The sequence below is a fragment of the Symphalangus syndactylus genome, chromosome 24, assembly GCF_028878055.3.
Source record: "Symphalangus syndactylus isolate Jambi chromosome 24, NHGRI_mSymSyn1-v2.1_pri, whole genome shotgun sequence".
Lineage (NCBI taxonomy): Eukaryota > Metazoa > Chordata > Mammalia > Primates > Hylobatidae > Symphalangus > Symphalangus syndactylus.
In genome coordinates, this window is record NC_072446.2 from 34,284,838 (window position 1) to 34,308,501 (window position 23,664).

Genomic DNA, 23,664 nt, shown 5'->3' on the forward strand with positions numbered 1-23,664 from the left:
GCTTCCAAACTTTGGCTATTGTGAAGAGTGTTGCAACAAACATGGGAGTGCAGATGATCTCTTCCATATACTGACTTCCTTTCTTTTGGGTATAGACCTAGTAGTGGGATTGCTGGGTCATATGGTAGATCTATATTTAGTTTTTTGAGGAACCTCCCAACTGTTCTCCATAGTGGTTGTACTAATTTACATTCCCACCAACAGTGTAAGAGGGTTCCTTTTTCTCCACATCCTCGCTGGCATTTGTTATTGCCTGTCTTTTGGATAAAAGCCATGCTCACTGGGGTGGGATGATCCCTCACGGTAGTTTTGATTTGCATTTCCCTGATGATCAGTGATGTTGAGCAACTTTTCATATACCTGTTTGCCATTTGTACGCCATCTTCTTTTGAGAAATGTCTATTCAAATCTTTTTGCATGTTTTAAAATCAAATTATTAGATTTTGTCCTATATAGTTGTCTTAGCTTCTTATATATTCTGGTTGTTAATCCCTTGTCAGATGAATAGTTTGCAAATATTTTCTCCCATTCTGTGGGTTGTCTTTTCACTTTGTTGATTGTTTCCTTTGCTGTGCAAGAGCTTTTTAACTTGATGTGATCTCATTTGTCCATCTTTGCTTTGGTTGCCTGTGCTTGTTGTGTATTACTCAAGAAATTTTTGCCCAGACCAAAGTCCTAGAGAGTTTCCCCAATGTTTTATTGTTGTGGTTCCATAGTTTAAAGTCTTAGATTCAAGTCTTTAATTCATTTTGATTTGATTTTTGTATATGGCAAGAGATAGGGGTCTAGTTTCATTCTTCTGCATATGGATATCCAGTTTTCCCAGCATCATTTATTGGACTATCTTTTCCCCTGTGTATGTTCTGGGCACCTTTGTCAAAAATGAGTTCACTGTAGGTGTGCAGATTTGTTTCTGGGTTCTCTATTCTGTTCCATTGTTCTATGTGTTTGTTTTTATGTCAGTAACATGCTGTTTTGGTTACTATAGCTCTGAGGTATAATTTGAAGTCAGGTAATGTGATTACTGCAGTTTGGTTCTTTTTGTTTAGGATAGTTCTGACTATTCTGGGTCTTTTGTGGTTCTACATAAATTTTAGGATTGTTTTTTCTATTTCAGTGAAGAATGTCAATGGTATTTTGATAGGGATTGCATTGAATCTGTATATTGCTTTGAGAGTATCTTTCCATTGTTTGGTGTCCTCTTCAATTTCTTTCATTTTATATTTTATAGTTTTCATTATAGAGATCTTGTATGTCTTTGGTTAAATTAGTTCCTAGGTATTTAATTTTATTTTTAGCTATTTTAAATGGGATTGCTTTTAAAATTTCTTTTTCAGATTGTTCACTGTTAGCATATAGAAATGCTACTGATTTTCATATGTTGATTTTGTATCCTGCAATCTTATTGAATTTGTTTATCAGTTCTAATAGTTTTGTGATGGAGTCTTTAGGTTTTCCCAAATATAAGATTATATCATCTGCAAACAAGGATAATTTGACTTCTTCCTTTCCAATTTGGATGCCATTTATTTCTTTCTGTTGCCTGATTGCTCTAGCTAGGACTTCCAGTACTATGTTGAATGACAGTGGTGAAAGTGGGCATCCTTGTTGTGTTCCAGATCTTAGAGGAAAGGCTTTCAGTTTTTCCCCATTCCATATGATACTAGCTGTGGGTCTGTCATATATGGCTTTTATTATGTTGAGGTATGTTCCTTCTATACCTGGCTTTTTGAGGGTTTTTAATCATGAGCAGAAGTTGACTTTTATCAAATGCATTTTCAATATCAATTGAAATGACCATGTTTTTTGTCCTTCATTCTGTTGATGTGATGTATGTGATGTGATGTACCACAACAGAATGGACTGATTAGCATATGTTGAACCATCCTTGCATCCCAGAGATAAATCCCACTTAGTCATGATGAATGATCTTTTTAATGCATTGTTGAATTCAGTTTGCTAGTATTTTGTTAAGAATTTTTGCATTCATATTCATCAGAGATATCGGCCTGTAGTTTTCTTTTTTAGATGTGTCTTTGTCTGGTTTTGGTATTGGAGTAATACTGGCCTCATAGAATGAGTTTGGAAGTATTCCCTCCTCCCTATTTTTTGAAATAACAGCACTATTTTATATGATGCATGTTAATTCTATGTACCAGACACAGTGCAAAGCACTTTACATTCATTAACTTATTTATTCTTCTCCATGATGAATCTTCCCCCTCTTTTACAAAAGACGAATCTGAAGCTCAGAAAAGTGAACCTCCCTGAGGTCATACACAGTATGACTACAAACCACAGAAGTGTGTGTGTGTATGTGTGTGTGCACATTGTTGGTTGCATATGGAACTGCTATACCACATCAGTAGAGAGGAGTTTTGGAAGAACATGCCTGTGAACAAGGATATAAAGTATGTTGCGAGGCCCAGCGGGTAGACTGTAATTGCATCTTTTTGTTGTTGTTGTTGTGGTGGTTGTTGTTGTTGTTTTGAGACAGAGTCTCACTCTGTCACCCAGGGTGGAGTGTAGTGGTGTGATCTCGGCTCACTGCAACCTCCACCTCCCAGGTTCAAGTGATTCTCCTGCCTCAACCTCCCAGTAGCTGGGATTACAGGTGTGCGCCACCATGCCTGGTTATTTTTTTGCATTTTTAGTAGAGACAAGGTTTTGCCATGTTGCCCCGGCTGGTCTCAAACTCCTGAGCTCAGATAATCTGCCCACCTTGGCCTCCCAAAGTGCTGGGATTACAGGCATGAGCCACTGTGCTTAGGCTGTAATTGCACTTGTTTAAGGACAATTTCATATTCATTTCTTCTCCTTCTTATGCAATTTAATTTCCTTTTGGGTGACCAACTATTCCTGATATGTGTAGGTGCAGTCTTAGTGAGGCCCTGGGCACATGACACAATTAGAATTTCTCTATAAAGGCTTTATTTTGTTTGTTTGTTTTTTAGAGACAGGATCTCACTCTGTCTCCCAGGTTGGAGTGCAATGGTGCAATCATAGCTCACTGCAGCCTTAAACCCCTGGGCTCAAGTGATCCTCCCACCTCGGCCTCCTAAGTAGCTGGGATTACAGGAGCATGCCACCATGCCTGGCTCTTTTAAGGTTCTGAGTCCATCAATGAGGAACACAAGGGCAGAAAGAACGGTTAGGATTTATTCAGGTAGCATAGCAAAGTGGTTAATAACATAACTTACGGAATTGGATAGCTGTGTCCAATTCTGAAATCCACAGTTGACCAGCTATCTGACATTGGGCAGGCTACATACCCTCTCTGTGCCTTAGTTTTTCATTTGTAAAGTGAGGACAGTAATAGAATCTACTTTATAACTGTTATATACTTAGAAAACTACCTGACACGTATGAAGTTCTACTTTGGTGTGTTTGTTTGTCTTAATGTAATTCCATGTGTTCAAACGTTTCCAACTCTTTCCTGACAACGAGACCCCCAGAGCATCCTCCTTACTCCAGTGCTTTCCAGAGCATAGGCCCCAGCCACCTCATTGATTCTCTGACTGCCAATCCATTCTATTCTGCTTAATTAACTTGGAACCTGTTTCTGTTGCCTGCAACCCCAGAACGCTGGCTGTCATGTCAATTCTGTCTCATGGCAACCTGGGACTCTAAAACCTTCAAGCTGTGACCCCACAACTCTCAGTGGAATTATGTACTGGACATCAAGTCTGTTCTCTCCTAAATTCACATCTGGAGTCATGATACTAAAACCATCCAGACTGTCTCCTGTAGAGAGAGTTTCCTTGATTGCTGGGCTGTGGAACTATCGCGGGGGATTATTAGTCCCAAATTAGTGATGAGCAAGTGAAGGTCGGGGATGTGAAGGAACTTATCAAAAGTTGGGATAGGATGGCTCCTAGTTCAGGTTTTCTCTGCTAAAAGACCGATTAACCTATGTGGGGCAGGAGATGGGCTGTGGATAAGGCTTGGGTCTGAACTCTAACCCTTACAACTACACTTGTCTTTTTCAGTTCTTCACTTACTCCCCAGTTCCTTTAAGCTTAATATTGCCTCAGAGCCTTTGCACATGCGGTTCTTTCTGCTTAGAACTTGGTTTCTCTGCATCTCCCCATCTCCACTCTTCTAATTCCTCCCCTTTCAGATCTAGGCTTTTTCCCCTTTCACATCTAAGCTTTCAAATCTAGGCTTCCTAGACCACCAGCTATAAGTTGATCCCTCTACTGTTCCCAATGTCAACATTTGTTTGTTTCCTTCTTAGCAGTTACCACAGTTATTATGTTTTAATTTTTCCCATTTATCTGCTCCTTGCCTGTCTCCCCCACTAGGCTGTACAGTACTTGAGGGCAGGGACTCTCAAGTAATGTACAGTCTAGTGGAGGAGACAGGCTGACTCAGTGCACGGTGTTTGATAAATAAATGGACAAATCCCCTAGTCATCTAACCAGGAATAACTTTAGTCACTGTTTTAGTCTGGGCTGCTATAACAACACACCTTACACTGAGGGGCTTATACACAACAGAAATTCTCTTCTCACAGTTCTGGAGGCAGGGGAGCCCTAGATTAAGGCACAGGCAAGTTGGGTGTTTGGTAAGGGCCTTCTTTCTGGACCTATCTGGCTCATAGACAGCCCCTTCTCGCTGTGTCCTCCCATGGTGGAAGGGGCAAGGCAGCTAGCTCTCTGGGTCCTCCTGGGCACTAGGCTGGGCATGGTGGCTCACGCCTGTAATCCCAGCACTTTGGGAGGGTGAGGTGGGCAGATCACCTGAGGTCAGGAGTTCGAGACCAGTCTGGCCAACATGGTGAAATGCTGTCTCTACTAAAAATACAAAAATTGGCCAGGTGTGGTGGCGGGTGCCTAAAATCCCAGCTGCTTGGGAGGCTGAGGCAGGAAAATTGCTTGAACCTGGGAGGTACAGGTTGCAGTGAGCTGAGATCATGCCATTGCACTCCAGCCTGGGTGGGCAACAGAGTGAGACTCCATCTCAAATATGTGTGTGTGCGTGTGTGTATATATATGTATATATGTGTGTATATATATGTATATATGTGTGTATATATACATGTATGTATGTGTGTGTATATATGCCTATATATATAAGTGCCTATATATATATAATATATGTATATATATATAGAGAGAGAGCGGCACTAATCCCATTCGTGAGGGCTCTGTCCTCTCATGACCCAATCACTTTCCAAAGGCCCCACCTCGTAATACCATCATACTGAGGATTAGGTTGGACATATGAATTTGGGAGGTACACGCACATTTAGACCCTAGCAGTCATCTAGTTTCTTTGTTTTATTCCAAAGCTGAGGCTCAGTAGGAAATACCGACTTGGCCAAGGTCATTATCTGAGTCAAGAACAGAACTCGCACACAGCCGTCATCACCTCAAAGCCTTGAATTAGGCCGTCATGATGGGGCATAATGTGGGAGAATTCAAGGGCACTGGGACAGATGCTTACTCCTCATCACCAAATCTAAGCAGCAGGCACTATCATCATCATCATCATCCCACCCCATTTTACAGATGAAGAAATAGAAGCTTAAGAGAGTCTGTGACTCCCTGGGAAGTGTAGGAGGAGGAGACTCGAACTCGGGTACGCCAGCGAGGTCCGCGGGCGCTTAACCCGGCTGCTGCGGTTCGAGGCCTCGTTCTGCCCGTCTGTACAATGGGGCCGTCAGGACCGGGCGCGCCGTGGGAAGAGCGAGGAGCCGGGAGGAAAACTCGGCGGGGCGGGCTCGGGTTCCTCGGGTTCCAGCTGGCTGCCGAGGGGGTGGGCGGAGGGAAAGGGGGGCGGTGGGGGCGGGGCGCGCGGGCTGGGGGCGAGGGCGCAGGCACAAAGGGGCCGCTGTCCCGCCGCGCCCCGCCCCGCTCCGCCTCTGCTGCCGCCCCCCGTCTGGTGGCCCGACCCGCGCCGCCCGCGGCTCCCTTTCGCCGTCTCCAGCCTCAGTCCCTCTCTGTCTCTCTCTTAGTCTCTCTCCCTGTCCCCACCGGCCGCTCCTCCGAGATGACGCCGGGGTCGGTGCCCCGGGCCTGCCCTCTCCCCTGGCTCCAGAGCTAGGCGGGACCGAGGGCTGCCCCAGACAGACGGACCCGCGGACCCACAGACCCCGCGCCCAGGACAGGAGCCGCGCCGCTCTCAGCTGGCAGTCCGTCACCATGGTAACGCGCCAAGGCCTGGACCACCTCGCTCTGCCCCCTTTCAGTGGGCACAGCCCTCCCCCATTCCCTACAGAACAGCCCCGGGTGGCCCTGGCCATTTACGCTGAGACGATCCTCAGTGCCTCGGAGGGCTGTGCTTACCTGCCTCCACTCCAGCAGGGGTTCAAGGGCAGGAGCCCATCTCTGGCAGCGTCCTCTCCCGGCTTCTCCATGCGTGTGTATGGATGGAGTAAGATTGGACTTGTAAACTTTAATATTCCCCAACTCCTAGACCTGAGCCTGAATCTCAGCCCTGAGGCTGAGGGCTGAAACGCGGTGGTTTTGCATGTTTGTTTTGGAACTGGCTGTGATATGCACATTGTCCCGGCAGTGAGTTTGGATGGGGGAGAGTGGTGGTGGGGGTTAAAGTCCCCTCCCAGGCCAGCCAGGCAATGCAGGGCCAGGAGGGTTAAGGGTCCTGGGTGAAAAGGAGAGAACTGCTTACCAAAACTTGGGATGCTTTTGCTGTTTTAGACTCAGCTATGGAAAGTCAGATATACACAGTGAACACAGGGTGCTTCCATGGGAATTGGCTGGGGAGAGGGAAGAGGAAGGGACTTTTGGAGCTGGAACCTTGAAAAAAGTTGGAACATTCTGGGAGAATGTGTGTGTGTGTGTGTGTGTGTGTGTGGTGGTGGTGGTGGTGGTGGTGGTGGCGGGGATGCGTTTGTGCCAGTATCTGGCAACAGGGAATGAAAGAAAAGTCTGTTTTCAGAGGATTTCAGCCCAGCTCCAGACAGATACAAGAGCCCCAGGCAAATTCACAGGGGCTGTAAGGATTTGGAAAAAAGCTTTGAAGACAGGCCAAGGCTTTAACCCCGTGACTGTGACCAACCATGTTGAATTTGTGTGGGTTTTCACTCACCGAAATGCATCTCCACAAACAGAAGAATTCCATATAGAGGTGTTCATACTCTCTCTCTCTCACACACACGCATGCAAGCACGCACACACACGTACACATGCACACACACGTACACATGCACGCACAGAGCACACTTGAATGCTCCCACTGACTCACACAGCTGAACACATTTTCACACCCTCTCATACACCCATGCCTTCTCCACCTGCTCCCCCTACTGCTAAACTGTGGGCATACATTGGCATACACACCACAGACATATATATTGCAAAACCAGGCACCTACGTCCATGCACTGGCGGGACAGGTGTACACACACATGGCTCTTGGAGCTGTTTGAAAATACTATTATAAGCCAATGGTTATTCACCTCTCCCTACAGGCAAGGCCCCGTGCTAGGTGATTTACATCCAGGAGTCGGTAACTCATACCAACTCTAAGATTAGACCTGCTGCTATCTCCAACAGATGGGGACCTCAGGCTCTGGGAACTTAAGTAGCTGCCCAAGGTCACCCCAACCAGAAAGTGCAAGTTAGGACAGTCTGAATTCTGAGCCTGCACTCGGCAGTCATGGTCACTCCAGGGCCACAGCCTGCACCTGGTGTTTGCCAAGCCTCTCCTGCTTTCACACCTAACCTAGTAATTAGAAACCCCTCACTGAACCCCAGATCCTCAGATCAAGGGTCAGGTACTGGTCTGCCTCCTGTCAAAGGGTGAGCAACTCTTTCCAGATTGGGAACAATGTGCAGATTTCCTTCCCTTGCCTGTCTTTAAAGAATAAAGGTTGTTGCCAGCCTACTTCCCTGGCCTCACTTCTGTGCTCCAGCCGCTCCAGCCTTGCTTCTGAGCCTTTTATGGTTCATGCTCCCTGCTGCCCCAGGGCCTTTGCACATGCTGTTCCTGCTTGGAGGAATACCTTCACCTAATGAATTCTTATTTACCCGGTAAATCTTCACCCACGTCACCTCTTCAGGAAAGCCTTCCCTGATTTCCCTGACTCTTACTCTAGCATGTCATGTATCTTTCCTTTATGATAACCCATCATAGCTGTAATTTTTGTGGGGCATTTGATTAACAGCTGTCTAGTGTTTGGGGGCACCCCCATGTCAGAGAATCTTATGGCAAAGGGGCTTAGGGTTGATCCTGTCCCATGGTTCCCAAATTTTAGTATCACTGAAACAACTTTTACACATCCACTTACTGGATAAAATATATAAGAAAATAATAAAATCTACTACTTATTATTTGCTCAATATTTTTCTTTACATCAACTTACTTTGTACACTGAAAAATATATTTAAATAGAAAATTTTATATCACAACCATGAAAAAATAAGTATCCATTGTCATAAATAGAAAGTAACTAAGCCGGGCGCAGTGGCTCACGCCTATAATCTCAGCACTTTGGGAGGCCGAGGGGAGCGGATCACCAGAGGTCAGGAGTTCAAGACCAGCCTGGCCAACATGGTGAAACCCCGTCTCTACTGAAAACACAAAAACTAGCTGGGCGTGGTGGCAGGTGCCTGTCATCCCAGCTAGTCGGGAGGCTGAGTCAGGAGAATCACTTGAACCCAGGAGGCGGAGGTTGCAGTGAGCCGAGATCACACCATTGCACTCCAGCCTAGAGGACAAAAGCCAGACTTTGTCTCAAAAAAAAAAAAAAAAGAAAAGAAAAGAAAGTAACTATAAAATATGTACTCAATGAAGGCAAATCTGTGTTGGTAAATTCTAGCTGGATGAGGTTGGTGGTGAACAATTTCAAGCCCAAGGACTGTTTTCTTTTGTTAAACAGAGTGAGGAGTAAGTGCCTGAGAGGTGTTCGAGATAGACTGGTTCCAGACTGAGGTGTTGTCCTTGGTGTCATCAGGAGGAATAGAAGAGAACTGGAGTAACTTTCTCGCTGCGATTTCACATCAATCTATGTTCTCCCAAAATTGTTTTGTGGGCCACCTATGAGAAAAACTGGTCAAGTTCAGGGTTTATTTATTTATTTATTTTTTAGATGGAGTCTCGCTCTGTCACCCAGGATGTAATGCAGTGGGACTGTCTTGGCTCACTGCAACCTCTGCCTCCCAGGTTTAAGCGATTCTCATGCCTCAGCCTCCTGAGTAGCTGGGACTATAGGTGTGTGACACTACGCCCAGCTAATTTTTGCATTTTTAGTAGAGATGGAGTTTCACCACGTTGGCCAGTCTGGTCTCGAACTCCTGACCTCAAGTGATCCTCCCACCGCAACCTCCCAAAGTGCTGGGATTGCAGACATGAGCCACCATGCCCAGCCAAGTTCAGTTTAATCCATTCAACATTGCCCATGTACCTGCTGCATGGCAGTACCCCACCCCAGTTCCCTACTGTGTGCCAGGCCCTGTATAAGGACGTGGTTCCTGCTTTGGGGGCTGGCAGTCCATGGAGAAGGCAGGTTCATCCACAGATAATTCTAGGCTGTGTCTAATGGGTGGTGGGGGTCCATCCCTCTGCCTGGAAGCACATGTGTCCTGAAAAGCAAAGAGAAGAGAGGCAAGTCTGGAAGGGCTCTGAAGGGTGGGCAGGAGGTTGCTCAGTCCAGGGAGCGGTGCAGTGGAAGCAGAGACACAGAGATCTGTGTCCAGGCAGCACTTTCCAAGGTGGGGCATCTAACACGGGTTCCAGGAGGGGAGATTTTGGATGGTGCTTAGATGAACATTTTTTTAGTTTACAGCTTTTCATCTTAATGAGTATTAGGAAGTAATTTAAACAGCACAAACACATAATAATAAATATAAATAATTTTTTTTTGAGATAGGGTCTCGCTCCATCACCTGGGCTGGATGGAGTACAGCGGTATGATCATAGCTCACTGCAGCCTCTATCTCCCAGGCTCAAGCAATCCTCCCACCTCAGCCTCCCAAGCAGCTAGGACTACAGGTGCATGTCACCATGCTCAGCTAACTTTTTATTTTTTGTAGAGATAGGGCCTCCCTGTGTTGCCTAGGCTGGTCTTGAACTCCTGGGCTCAAGCGATTCTCCTGCCTCGGCCTCCCAAAAGTGCTGGGATTATAGGCATGAGTCAACACACCCAGCCAAAAAATAGATTTAAGTTGAAAAAGAATTGACAAAAAGTCAAACGTTAAGTAAATAATAATAAAAAAAAGTAGGCCAATAACAAATTAAAATATGTGAACATGGCAGAAAGAGCCTCATGAATGGGACCCATGATGATTGGAAAGCCCTGGGCTAGAGCATAAAGTATGTTTAGAAGAAGTAGGGAAGATAAGCTGGGAGCTGACTGACGGGCCACAGCACCAGGCCAGTGAGTTGCTAAAGCAATAGGGAGCCACCCGAGGTTGTTGAGCAGTGGAGGGTCACAGTTGGATCTCTGTGTTAGGAAGCCCACTGTGATGGCTAAGAGGAGCCTGGTGTGGTAGCAGGGAGCCCGGGGAAAGAGACAGGACAGCTGATGGTTATGTGCCCAGGGTCATACCCCAGTGCTACCATTTAGTAGCAGTAGAGCCTTGAGCTCAGTTTCTTAACTTGTAAAATGGGAATAAAAATACCCAGCCCATAGAATTATTGAGATAAAATAGTTAATGAAAGATGCTTAGCAGGGGCCTAACACACAAGACAGTAGGAAGCAGCTCTGGTTACAATTGTGATCATGATGTGGTTTGGGTGGGAGATGGTGAGCCCAAGGCAGAGGAAAAGGGGAGAGGGAGAGAAAGGAACAAATACAAAACTAAGGCTCAGTGAGGGGCAGGGGGTCGAGGTCATGCAGATGATATAGACAGAGCTGGACTATAACGTGGGTCTTCCGTCACCCACTCGCTTCTCGGCTCACTGCATCAGGGCTGTTTTTCCAGTTTCTGAAAGTTTTTTTATACGAGCCAATACTCACTCATACCTCCACCCACACAAAAATAAAGAGGACTTAAAGCAGAAGTTTTAGTTGGAAGTGAGCAAGAACCTCCTGGCAGCCAGAGCCACAGAATGCTGGTTCTAGAATCTCCAGCCTGGAGAAGTTCAGGAGGAGTGTCCCAGGTCGTTGAGACTGGAAATTACAACCTGACACCCGCTGGGCCGTATCTGGCTCACAGATGTGTTTGGCTTGGCCAACTTTTTCAAAATTGGGAGGTTTTACTGAAAAATCAGTAGATCAGGTGGTGCTGGGCCAAAGCAACACTCAGCTGATGCTGATGAGAAGGGGTGTGTGCCCCAAGCCCCTCTATTCCCCATTGCTTCCCTGGTGCTGAGGCTGACTATCTCCGAAGGGTGGAAGTGAGTGCTTTCTCACATTCAGCCAGTGTCTGTCTTCATGTTACCTGTCAGGCCCCTGGAAGCATTTATTTATACCTGTGGCTGTTGGTTTAGACTGACTCTTCCTAGGCCTGAGGCAGGAAGATGGATGAGACAGATTTTTTTTTTTTGAGACAGGTCTCACTCTGTCACCCAGGCTGGACTGCAGTGGCCCAGTCTCTGCTCACTGCAGCTTCTGCCTCCCAGTTTCAAGCAATTCTCCTGCCTCGGCCTTCTGAGTAGCTGTGATTATCAGCACCTGCCACCACATCTGGCTAGTTTTTGTATTTTTAGTAGAGACGGGGGTTGCACTACGTTGGCCAAGCTGGTCTCGAACTCCTGACCTCAGGTGATCTGCCTGCCTCAGCCTCCCAAAGTGCTGGGATTACAGGCATGAGCCACTGCACCCAGCCAAGACAGATCTTTTTAAACTTTCTCACCAACTGAGGATTAACTGATCCGATTTAGAAACCACATCCCAGCTCCAAACCTTCCTGAACTGGATTATACTTTTTTTTTTTTTTGGAGTTGGGGACTCGCTCTGCCAGTGGTGTGATCATAGTTTACTGCAGTCTCCACCTCCTGGGCTCAAGCGATCCTCCTGTCTCAGTGCCTAAAGTAACTGGGACTACCCTGAGCTACCATGCCTGGCTACGTTTTTCTATTTTTTATAGAGACAGGCTGTCACTATGTTGGCCAGGCTGGTCTCGAACTTCTGGCCCCAAGAGATCCTCCTGTCTCAGCCTCCCAAAGTGCTGGGATTACAGGCATGAGCCACTGCACCCGGCCCCTGATTATACTTTGAATTCTAGAATGCCCCTACTGGAAGGGCCCTTGGAGATAGATATGTTTAGTGCCTCCCTTTTATAGATGGGGAAACTGAGGCCAGGGTCACCCAGAGAGTCAGGGGCATAATCTCACCTTCCCTAGGCATTTTTTTTTTTTTTTTTCCAAGGAACAGGGCAGAGGTTGAAGGTAGCGCTAGGACTCTGTCCATTTTGGCTTTTCTCAGTCCTCTCTTCCCAAGTAAGGAGGCGGCAAATGCTAAGTGATACTAAAATCTTTGCCCTTTGCAGTAAATGGATAAATCTGGACCTTTAAGAAAAGCTCAGTCCAGCTGGGCGCGGTGGCTCATGACTGTAATCCCAGCAGTTTGGGAGGCCAAGGTGGGTGGATCACCTGAGGTCAGGAGTTTGAGACCAGCCTGGCCAACATGAAGAAACCCCATCTCTACTAAAAATACAAAAAATTAACTGGGCGTGTTGGCAGATGCCCGTAATCCCAGCTACCCGGGAGGCTGAGGCAGGAGAATCGCTTGAACCCAGGAGGCAGAGGTTGCAGTGAGTCGAGATGGCACCAATTCACTCCAGCCTGGGCAATAAGAGCAAAACTCTTTCTTGAAAAGAAAAGAAAAGAAAAGAAAAGAAAAAGAAAAGCTTAGTCCACATCTCAGAAGGTCCAGCTAACAACATCTGGTGAAACCATTTACAAAGGGAACCAGCCTTAAAAACACATACACTCACACTTTTATTTTTTCCCCTCCTGATTATAAAAGCTATACAAGCTGGTTACAGAATGTTTGGAAAATCCAGCAAACTATGAAGAAAATTAAAAGGCTGCCTTACGAGGCCCCTGCCCCACACAGCCCTCAGGGGTAACTGCAGTTAACACTTTACGTAATGTCCACTTGGAGTTTTTTCTAGGCTTACATGGTTTTACTCATACTATAGATCATACTGTATGACACTGTTTTCTTTAAAAGAAATTCCAATAGTCAGGGGTGGGAGAGTTGGCTGGCAAGGGGCCTCTTTCTGGAGTGGTGGAGGTCTTTTGTCTCTTGATCTGGGTAAGTGGTTACAGGGTTCATACATAGGTAAAAAGGCATCAACCTGTGCCTTTTATATTTGTTTATTTTACTGGATAAAAATGGTATTTAAGATTATAATAATAGTAGCTCATTGCAAAGACATTGAAATGGAAGTATACGCATGCCCCTACTCCCCTGTCCAAGTATAACCGCTGCGAGCAAGTAGTCCCTCCTAACCTACAAGCTTCCCTGGGTCAGTCCGGAAGGTCGTGAGCATGGTATAGGAGCCAGCCGTGCGGGCCTGGTTCTGCCTGTCCCCTTGGTGAGCTCCTTCTCTGACCTTGGGCTGCAGGGGAGGGGGCTGTGGCTCGTCTCACCTTCTTCCTTTTCAGCCTCACACCCGCTGGCTCCTGCCTGGCCCAGGCGGCTGCGGGCTGTGCTCACTGGGAAGGAATGGAAACACGTCTATTAAGTTTCATGGAAATGATGTTGAGGGGCCCACGTCTCGTGTTTGGGTTCCTGTGGTCCCAGGCTGGGCTGCCGGGTGGATTGGGAATGAGAGTAGCTAGCGTTCCTTCCTGCAGCCGCTTGGGCACCCCCACACCCACCACAGTGTGCTTCCTCCAATAATTGGACGGCTTATGAGCCCCTGGGGTTCAGGCCTATAGTGGGTAATGTGCTGGCCAAGAGCTCAGAGCTCTGTTAACTCGGAACATACTTCCTTTTTACTGGCTGCCGCTTAAATGGTAACAGTGTGTGGCAAACTGAGCCAATTTGTGAAAGCTAAGGGCGTCCCAGTCTCTGAGCCTTGCTCTGTGAGAGGTAAACAGTTTCTTCAGGCGCCACTAGAAACTGGGAAGGACAGGCAGCTGGGATCGTCAGTCCCCACAGCTGGTGGTCCCCAGGCAGAGGGGGCGGCTGGAGACAGGGGAAGATCTGGGCAGACTTGGCAGGCCGCAGTCGGGATTGGATCCTGGCTCTTTCTCTTCTCTGTGGTCTTGGGCAAGATCAGCCTCGGTTTCTTGACTTGCAAAACGTGTCATTCCTATTTGGCTCCTGGCATCGTCGTGTGGGCTAAGCAAGAGAATGCAAGTAGGGGACCTGGGCACAGTAGCCGCCTGGAGACTGTTATTATCATTGGGGTGACAGCAGTGGACACAGGGAGGGACCAGGAGACGGGGAATGCTTCACACAAAGGCTGGGACTTAAGGTTGGGCTGACAGGATGAGTGAAAGTAAATAAGAATGAATAACAGTAACAGCAGCGGCCATGCCTTTGACTTTCCCCAAGACCCTCTACATCCATTAGCTCCTTGTGTCTCTAGAACGATCATCTGAGTGAGGTAGGATAGGAATCAGAATCCCATCTATGTGCAGAAGGGGAAACTGAGGCACATCAGGGAAAGATAGTTTAACTCACTGTTTCCCTGAGGTTAGGATGCAGACCAGAGTGATGACATAGACAACTGGCAAGGAGTCTGTCTCTGGAGTATGGAGATCTTTGGCTCTTGATCTGGGTAAGTGGTTACAGGGACTCATACATAGGTTAAAAGGCATCAACCTGTGCCCTTTATATTTGTTTATTTTACTTGACAAAAATGATACTTAAGATTATAATGGGGCTGGGCACGGTGTCTCATACCTGTAATCCCAGCACTTCAGGAGGCCGAGGCGGGTGGATCACCTGAGGTCAGGAGTTAAAGACCAGCTTGGCCAACATGGTGAAACTGCATCTCTACTAAAACTACAAAAATTAGCCGGGTGTGGTGGTGGATGCCTATAATTCCAGCTACACGGGAGGCTGAGGCAGAAGAATCGCTTGAGCCCGGGAGGTGGAGGTTGCAGTGAGCCAAGATTGCACCACTGTATACTCCAGCCTGGATGACAAAGTGAGACTCTGTCTCAAAAAAAAAAAAAAAAAAAAAAGATTATAATAGCAATGGCTCATTGCAAAGATATTGAAATAGAAGTATACACACTCGCCCCCGCCTCCCGTGACTGCCCAGGTATAACCACTGTGAGCGGGTAGTTTTCTATGTCCCTCTGCACCTACAAGTTTCCCTGGGTCAGTCTGGAAGGTCATGAGCATAGTATAGGGGCCAGGAGTGCGGGCCTGGTTAAACACAAGGTATGTCACAGACTGGAACTAAATGACATGGAACCATGTGATGAGACAGTCAGTCCCTTTCAAATTCTCTGAGCCTCTCCAGACCTAAGGAGAAAGGCTTCGTCTGGGGATAAGATGTCTTTAACATCTCTCTGATGCGTTTGGGAGAAAGAGAGGAGGAAGACCCCCTTAGGCTCCAAGAGGTGACCAGATGTCCCTAGAATTTAATGGCACTGTTTGTTTTCATTGTTTATTTTTATTTTTTAAAGTCATTTATTTTCACAAAAATACAAACAGTAAACAAAAAGTATACTTTATATAATAAGTAATATATTTAAATATATTTTTATAAATGAATATAAAAACCATTCAATGCATCATCAGTTTATTTTTGGAGTTACATTCTATTTATGCCAGTTTACGGTTATTTTTCCATTTATAGTGATGATGTAATAACAATTATAATATTGCCACAGATCCACCCAAACATGGTGATTCCTACGTTCTTCTTGCCCTTGCCCCCTATGTGCCTGGTAACATGGCCGCCCCCACATATCCCCACCTATGTAGAACATCATGGCGCCCTGCATTTGCATATTAAAAGGCTAGGGTAGTAGGACCAGTTTTTTCATGGGCTACGTGAGTGACATGCCTGGTCAAACCAATCCCCTGAGCCCTATGCAAATCAGACACCATCTCCTCCAGCCTCCTCGTAGAAGCAGCCACTTTTCTGCAGCACACAGGGTTTTCTCTTTGTTAGAATCCTCCTCCCTCTGTCTCCATACGGGGGAGCTGTTTTCTTCTTCCTTCTTTCTTTCTTGCCTATTAAACTCTCTGCTCCTTAAAACCCCCCCACCACACACACACAATAATAATAATAATAATAATAATATGACCACAGAAATTGTAGTGATGGCTCTTACTTAATGAGCACCTACTAAATTCTAGTCCTGTGCAGAGAATTCGCATGTATTACCTCACCCAATCTTGATCAACTCTTTAAGGTGGCTGTAATTACAGTCTCCATTTTACAGATGAGGAAACTGAGGCACAACGAGTTAAATCTGACTTGCCAGGTACACACAACCAGTAAGTGACAGAACCAGAGTTTGAACCTGGGCAGTCTGGCTGCACTTGCATAACCACTGTGATGATATAGAGTCTCATTGAAAAACACAGTTATGTAAGTTTTGAAAAAGTGAGTGGATTTGAAGAAAAATAGTAAGTGCTAATAGTATGCACGGTATGAGGAGATGCTAAAAATCATAAAAGTCATCATGAATGATTAAATTTCCAAAACCAAAACAAAGCAAGCTCAGCCCAGCTCAATATGCTTTCTTTACACAAGGAAAGAGGCCCAGAGAGGGAAAGGACCTACTCAAGGCTGCACAGAGAGGCCGGAGCTGACGTCTCAACAGAGAGGCCAGAGGCCAAGTCTCAGGAGAGAGGAGGGAGGGAGTGGGGAGGGCACGTGGCAGGTGAAGGGACTGCTCCAGGATTGCATGGGGTGGGAAATGTCAGAGTTTGACCATGATTGGTGGCGGTTGGGGGGGATTAGAAGTGGACACCAGGCCAGATGAGACCTTCCCTGTTCTGCCAAGTTGAAGGCCCCTCCCTCCACCTCAGTGTAAAACCTCCTGGGTACATGTGATTTCAGCACCAGGTGCCTGTCTGCATCATCCTCTCTGAGCTCACTGCCACGGCAGTGTTCAGACCCTCTTTCCATCACAGTAGGCTGTGGACACTCATATCATTCACTCATTCATTGTACAAATAGTGATCGCGGCCCCCTGTGCCCAGCACTGTGTGGGCTATGGGTGGGAGGGAGCCTCAGTCCTCCGTAAAAGCCTCCTGGCATTGGAATCTTGCTGGCATTGAGAAATGCCACCCTCCTCCTCCTCGGAGTTCCTATTGTATTTCTCTTTCTTCAGGGGCCTCATTTACTAAAATGATTTTTCCCTCCTAAGTAAGCTCCCTTTGAGTGGGGTCCTTATTTATTCTCATCTCCCTTTGCCCCCTGGGCAACAGGTGGACCTCGAGCTTGCAACCAGGCTGGGGCAACCAGAAGGGCCCCTGTGAGGCTCATGACCAATGGGTCCTAAGACCATACCTGGGTGGAAACCTCTGGCCTAGTCCAACTTGTCTATTTGACAGAAAAGTGGTGGTTCTGACCAGGCGTGGTGGTTCATGCCTCTAATCCCAGCACTTTGGGAAGGCAAGGCGGGTGGCTAGCTTGAGCTCAGGAGTTCGAGACCAGCCTGGGCAACATGGTGAAACCCCATCTCTACCAAAAATGCAAAAATTAGCCAGGGTTGGTGGTGGGTGCCTGTGGTCCACAGCTACTCGGGAGGCTGAGGTGGAAAGATTGCTGGAGCCCAGGAAGTCAAGACTGCAGTGAGCCGAGATAGCACCACTGCACTCCAGTCTGGGTGACAGAGCAAGATCTCCTGTCTTAAAAAAAAAAAAAAAAAAAGGTCAAGCGTGGTGGCTCATGCCTGTAATTCCAGCTACTCGGGCTGAGGCAAGAGAATCGCTTGAACCTGGGAGGCAGAGGCTGCAGCGAGCAGAGATCGGGACACTGCACTCCAGCCTGGGCAACAGAGCAAGACTCTGTCTCAATAATAAAAAAAAAAGAAAAGAAAAGAAAAGAAAATCTATGAAAGAGGATATACTGTACGACCCCATCTATGAAAGAGGATATACTGTACGACCCCATCTATGAAAGAGGATATACTGTACGACCCCATCTATGAAAGGATATACTGTATGACCCCATCTGTGAAAGAGGATATACTGTATGACCCCATCTATGAAAGAGGATATACTGTATGACCCCATTTATATGAAGTTTAAGAACAGGCAAAACTAATCTAGGGTGATAGAAGTAGAAAATTGGTTGTCTCTGCTGGGGCTGGTGGTGGAAGTGGGGTGTGGTTGTTGACTGGAAAAGAGTGATAAAAATATTTTATATCTTGTTTTCAGTGTTGGTTACATAAGAGTGTTTTATTGCCAACTCACTGAGCAGAACACTTTAAGATCTGTGCATTTTCTTGTACATAAATGATTCTTCAGTGTAAGAAAGTAGAAATAATTGAACCTTATAAAAGAAGTATTTAAATAAATGAATATTTAAGGATAAAAAAAAAAAAGAAAAGAAAAGAAAAATTGTGGTTCAGAGACGGACATTTTGTTTCTTCTTCCATAAAATTTACGAAGCACCTGTTTGTGCCGGGTCCTGTGCAGACACTGAGGCCCCAGAGAGGAAAAGAAGCCAGTGCTTAACTGTACCTGCCTCCTATTGCCACTGTAGCAAATGATCATGCACTTTAGTTTCAAGCTACACAAGTGTAGTATCTTGCAGGTAATAAAAGATCAGAGGCCTGACATGCATCTCATTGGGCCAAAAACAAAGTCTTGGCAGGGCTGTTTCTCTTCTGGAGGCTCTAGGGGAGAATCCATTTGCTTGCCTTCTCCAGCTTCTGGAGACGCCCGCATTCCTTGGCTCCTGCTCTGTGTTCCAAGCCAGCAATATCACATCTCTCTGATCCTGCTTCCGTTGTCATATTTCCGCTATTTATTTATTATTTGATTTTATTTGTTATTGCTCTGTCACCTAGGCTGGAGTGCAGTGGCGCCATCTCGGCTCACTGAAACCTCCATCTCCCAGGTTCAAGCAATTCTCATGCCTTGGCCTCCCGAGTAGCTGGGATTACACGCACACATCACCACACCTTGCTATTTTTTTATTTTTAGTAAAGATGGGGTTTTGCCATGTTGGCCAGGCTGGCCTTGAACTCCTGACCTCAAGGGATCCACCCACCTTGGCCTCCCAAAGTGCTGGGATACAGGCATAAGCCACCACACCCAGCCTATTTATGATTTTTAACGTAATAAGAGATGGGATCTCACTATGTTGCCCAGGCTGGTCTCAAATTCCTAGCCTCAGGCGATCCTCCCACCTCAGCTTCCCAAAGTGCTGGGATTACAGGTGTGAGCCACCGCCCCTGGCCCATAGTCACATTTCCTCTTACCCTTCCCTCGTCTGCATCCTCTTCCACCTGGTGATTACACTGGGCCCATTTGTCTAATCCAGGATGGTCTCCTTGTTTTAAAGTCAGCTGATGAGCAAACTTAATTCCATCGGTAGCCTTAACTCCCCTTTGTCTTGTAAGGTAGCACATTCACAGGTTCCAGAGATTAGGATGCGGGCATCATTGGAGGTCATTCTACCCATTACACCTGCCTTTAGCTGGGAACTGCTGTAATAGGGGCACTATGGGATCCCAGAAAAGGGGACACCTGATCTCACTGGGGTAGTGGGGGGCGCCCAAGAAAATCTCCTGAAGGAGGTGACGGCTGACCTGAGTCTTGAATGAGGAGTTGGCCAGGCGAGGAGGGGTGGAAGTGAAGGGCATTCCAACAGGAAGGCACTGCATGTGTGGAGGCCTGGAGGTGAGCGAGGGAAGGCATGTGCCACTGTGGCCAAAGCATGGAGAGAGGTGGTGAGGCTGGAGGGGAGGCGGGGGTGGAGGGCAGCTGCCAGATCTCAGGGGAGCTGGATGCCTGGAGGCTGATGCTTCCTGAAGACAGTGGGAGCCTTTGAGGGGTTTGGAACAGAGACCGATGAGGTCAGGTTTGCATTTGAGAAAGGTCTCTTTGGGGTCCTGGTGGAAAATGGCTGCTGGGGTGAGGAAGACGAGAATTTGGCAGCCAAGGAGAGGAGTCAGGTGATCCTGGGTCCTGGGCCCAGTGTTCCCTCTCCTGGACTCTGACTGCCAGGAGAACGGGCTGACTGCCTTCTGGATCCCTTCCTGGAAGAGGCGGTGAAGCCTGGATCAGGGTGGGGGCAGGGGACAGAGCAGAGCACCTGGCTGGAGAGCTGTTGGTGGAGGGGAAGTGGTGTGGGACACACTGAGGGCTGTTTGTGGGTTGGGTGGCAGGAGGACAAGCAGTGTTGTGAGCAGATTTCTGGCCTAGGAGCCTGACTGGGTGGTGGGGTCGTCACTGAGGTAGGACTGGGGGAGGAGCAGATTTGGGAAGTTGCCAGGTTGGGTCTGATGTGTTGGCAGTTGGTGGCTGAGAGGCATCTAGGAGGTCCATGGGAGGCAGCTGGCTGTACGGTCTGCAGCTGTGGACTTGTATCAGTTATTGCTGTGTGAAAAATGACCCCAAAGCTCAGTGGCAAAACAGCAATCACTTATTCTCACTCTCCCATCTGCATGTGGAGTGGGCTGTCTGATCTGGGCTGGGCTTCCCTCATGTCTCAGCTTCAGGCTGCAGGCCTGCAGGCCAGCCAGGCGGTCAGACTGGGGCAATGCCAAAATCCTCTTTCTCTTTGACCCTGACCTGAATGCCCACCGCCCCACCCCATTCCTCCACGTCTCCGTGGATCAGCAGATGACATTTGAGCAAAGACCTGCAAGAGGTGTGGGAATGACGCTGTCTTGAGGAAGAGCATTCTAGGCAGAGGGAACAGCCAGTGCAAAGGCCTTGAGGTGAGATTGTGCCTAGTGTGTTTGAGGGACAGGAAAGAAGGCCAGTGTGGCTGGCAGTGATGAGTGAGCGGGGCGGGGTAGGAGAGGAGGTCAGAGAATTAGCAGGGGCCTTAGGCATATGGGGCCTGGAAGGTCACGGGAAGTGGTCTCTGCCCTCATTATCATTGCTATTATCACCCCCTCCTCCTGTCCCCCACAGGACCCTCCATCCCTCGACACAGCCATCCAGCATGCCCTGGCGGGCCTCTATCCTCCTTTCGAGGCCACGGCACCCACCGTCCTGGGTCAGGTGTTCCGTCTCCTGGACTCTGGCTTCCAGGGGGATGGGCTGAGCTTCCTTCTGGATTTCCTGATCCCTGCCAAGCGCCTGTGTGAGCAAGTGCGAGAAGCAGCCTGTGTGAGTCGAGGGGGAAACAGGGCCAGGGGACAAGCTGTCCCAGAAAGTCATGGGGCTGGAGGCGGGCAGAGAAGGAGGTGGGCTGGCATGTGTCTCGTTTCAAGGGGAACTGAGGGTGTGGGGGGACTTTCCAAGTATCATTGCTTGTCCAAGGGGAGACATCAGCCCCCCCAGATGGAAGGGGCTTTACCCTGTGACATCTATGAGTTCATTACATTGTACTGTCACCAGCAGAGAAGAAGGCCTGAATAAAGGCATCCTTGGGGGCTCCCTGGTCTTGGGGAGCCCCCCCTGAGCCTGACATTGTGGGCACTGCCAAGTGCCTTGGGTGAAGTGGGGTAGCTTCAGTGGAAATAGCAGAGAAGGTCCTAGAGCTTCCCCAGAGCCCGTGAGGCATCAGGACTCTTGCTTTCTTCCCCTGTGACCTCTTCAAACTCAGATCTCAGGGAGGCCTCTGCCAAGGGAAAGTGGAGAGAAAACTGTTTTAGCCAGACTCATTGGCTGCAAATGACAGAATCCTCACTCAGACCAGGGAAGGGTGGATCAGGCCTCAGGCCCAGGTTGATCCACTGATCAAATCCCATGAAGACCCTTCCTGTCCCTAGTCTCTGCTTTGCACTGCTTGTTGGCATTATTCTTCCAGGCTAAGTGTTCCCACAAGGCTGGAACCCAGGGAAGCTCAAGGATTTATATTCTATCCTAGAGAGGAAAATAAACTCTTTCCCATCCACTGCACACAGAAAAATCTCAAGGAAGGATCCTGATTGGCCAGGCTTGGGTCATATGCCCATTCCTGCACCAATCACTGTGGCCAGAGGAGTGGGGTACCAGGATTGGCCAAGCTTGAGTCATGTGTCTACCTCTATGGTCAGAGGGTGGAGCTGTTTTAAGAAAAGGATGAGAAGGCCGGCAGTGGTGGCTCATGCCCGTAATCGCAGTACTTTGGGAGGCCAAGGCAGGCGGATCACGAAATCAGGGGTTCGAGACCAGCCTGGCCAATATGGTGAAACCCCGTTTTTACTAAAAATACAAAAATTAGCCAGGTGTGGTGGCACGTGCCTGTAGTCCCAGCTACTCGGGAGGCTGAGGCAGGAGAATCGCTTGAACCCCAGGAGGCAGAGGTTGCAGTGAGCCAAGATCACGCCATTGCACTCCAGCCTGGGTGGCACAGTGAGACCCCGTCTCAAAAAAAAGAAAGAAAGAAAGAAAGAAAGAAAGAAAGAAAGAAAGAAAGAAAGAAAGAAAAGGATGAGAGAAGCCTGAGGAGACCAAGCCGTCAAATGCTCAAATGCCCACCGCAGGAACTTGCCATTCCCTTCATGGGTTTCCCGATTGTTCCCTGCTCTGTTGTTATTAACACCTACCCTCCTGCTACCCCAGCCTCAAGAATCACAAAGAGGTTCTAAGATCCCATCAGCCTGTCCTGAGTTGCTTACTGCCTGTCAGGGACACAGCTCCTCAGAAGCAACAAGGAAGGGTGGGGACTGTGTGCGTCATTTCAGTGGTAGAAATAAATTGAATGTGGCAGCTAAAAGTCCAGGGTTAGGAACCAGAAGGAAAGTGAGATAATCTATTTTACATGCTTAGCACAGAGCCTGGCTCATAGAAATAGCTCAATACACGGGAACTGGTATTGGAGAAGAAGGGAGCTTCTCATGGAAGCATTTGCAGCCACTTCCACATGACACTATTTCATGCAGATGCTCCCCCATCCTTATTTCTTCTCCCTGACAAGCTACACAATTGCCCACTTCCCTTATTTGGCCATTTAAACTTCATTTGCACTGGCCGCTTCCTCAAGGTAACAACCTTTCCACGTCTTTATTTTTGCTTGTAGGTGAGTTTAATCTAAGTGTAACGATAGGCAAATATCCGTCAATCTCAGAGCAGTGGGAAGTCATGTGGGATTAACAGGATGGCTTCTGGGGTCAGATGCCCCAGGTTCAAATCCAAGCTCATCACTGTGAACTTTGGAGATCCATGCCACCTCTCTTGAGTTTCAGTTTCCTTATGTGTCAAGCAGAAACGTTAATAACACAGCACCTAACACATGGAGATGACACACATGGCTTAGCAAAGACTCTGGCATGCAGCAAGTGCCCAGTAGCTATTGGCTATCGCTATCCCACTTCCTTGTTTCTCCATCTGAAATAAGAGCATGGCAGCCTCAAAGTCTGCCTCTCCAGCCACCATCACTCAGAGGCAGCCACCTTCACATAAAGTCTGGTGGGGCTTGGGGACAGGTACAGCTGACTTAAAATGTGAAGGCCTAGGTCCAAGTCCCTGATGCTTATCAGCTGTGTGGCTATGAGCCAAATGTTTCACCACACTGAGCCTCAGTTGCATCATCTGTAAAATGAAAATAATAATGCCTGAACTGCCTACACCAAACTGAGTTACTGTGAAAGTCAAGTGAGATGATCAAAGCCATCATCACTCTGGTGCTTTGCTGTTGGCAAAAAATGGCCGGGCTGTTTTTTCTCATTCAATGAGAAGGTGAGAGAGAAAGCATGTTGCAAACCCAAGAGGGCTAAGTGA

The 23,664-nt window shown here is 47.6% G+C and overlaps 1 protein-coding gene across 2 annotated transcripts in view; it reads left to right on the forward strand.

Moving 5' to 3' along the window:
- The first annotated feature begins 5,883 nt into the window (after positions 1–5,883).
- The window catches only part of KIAA1755 (KIAA1755 ortholog), a 50,754-nt gene continuing 32,973 nt past the window's right edge, over positions 5,884–23,664 (forward strand). Inside the window, exons 1-2 of one of the 2 annotated variants that reach the window (XM_055265184.2) lie at positions 5,884–6,149; positions 20,929–21,126. In XM_055265184.2, coding sequence (XP_055121159.2) covers positions 6,147–6,149; positions 20,929–21,126 — 201 coding nt within the window. In that variant the 5' untranslated portion in view covers positions 5,884–6,146. The remainder of the gene's footprint in view (positions 6,150–20,928; positions 21,127–23,664) is intronic. The other variant, XM_055265185.2, reaches the window with a different exon arrangement.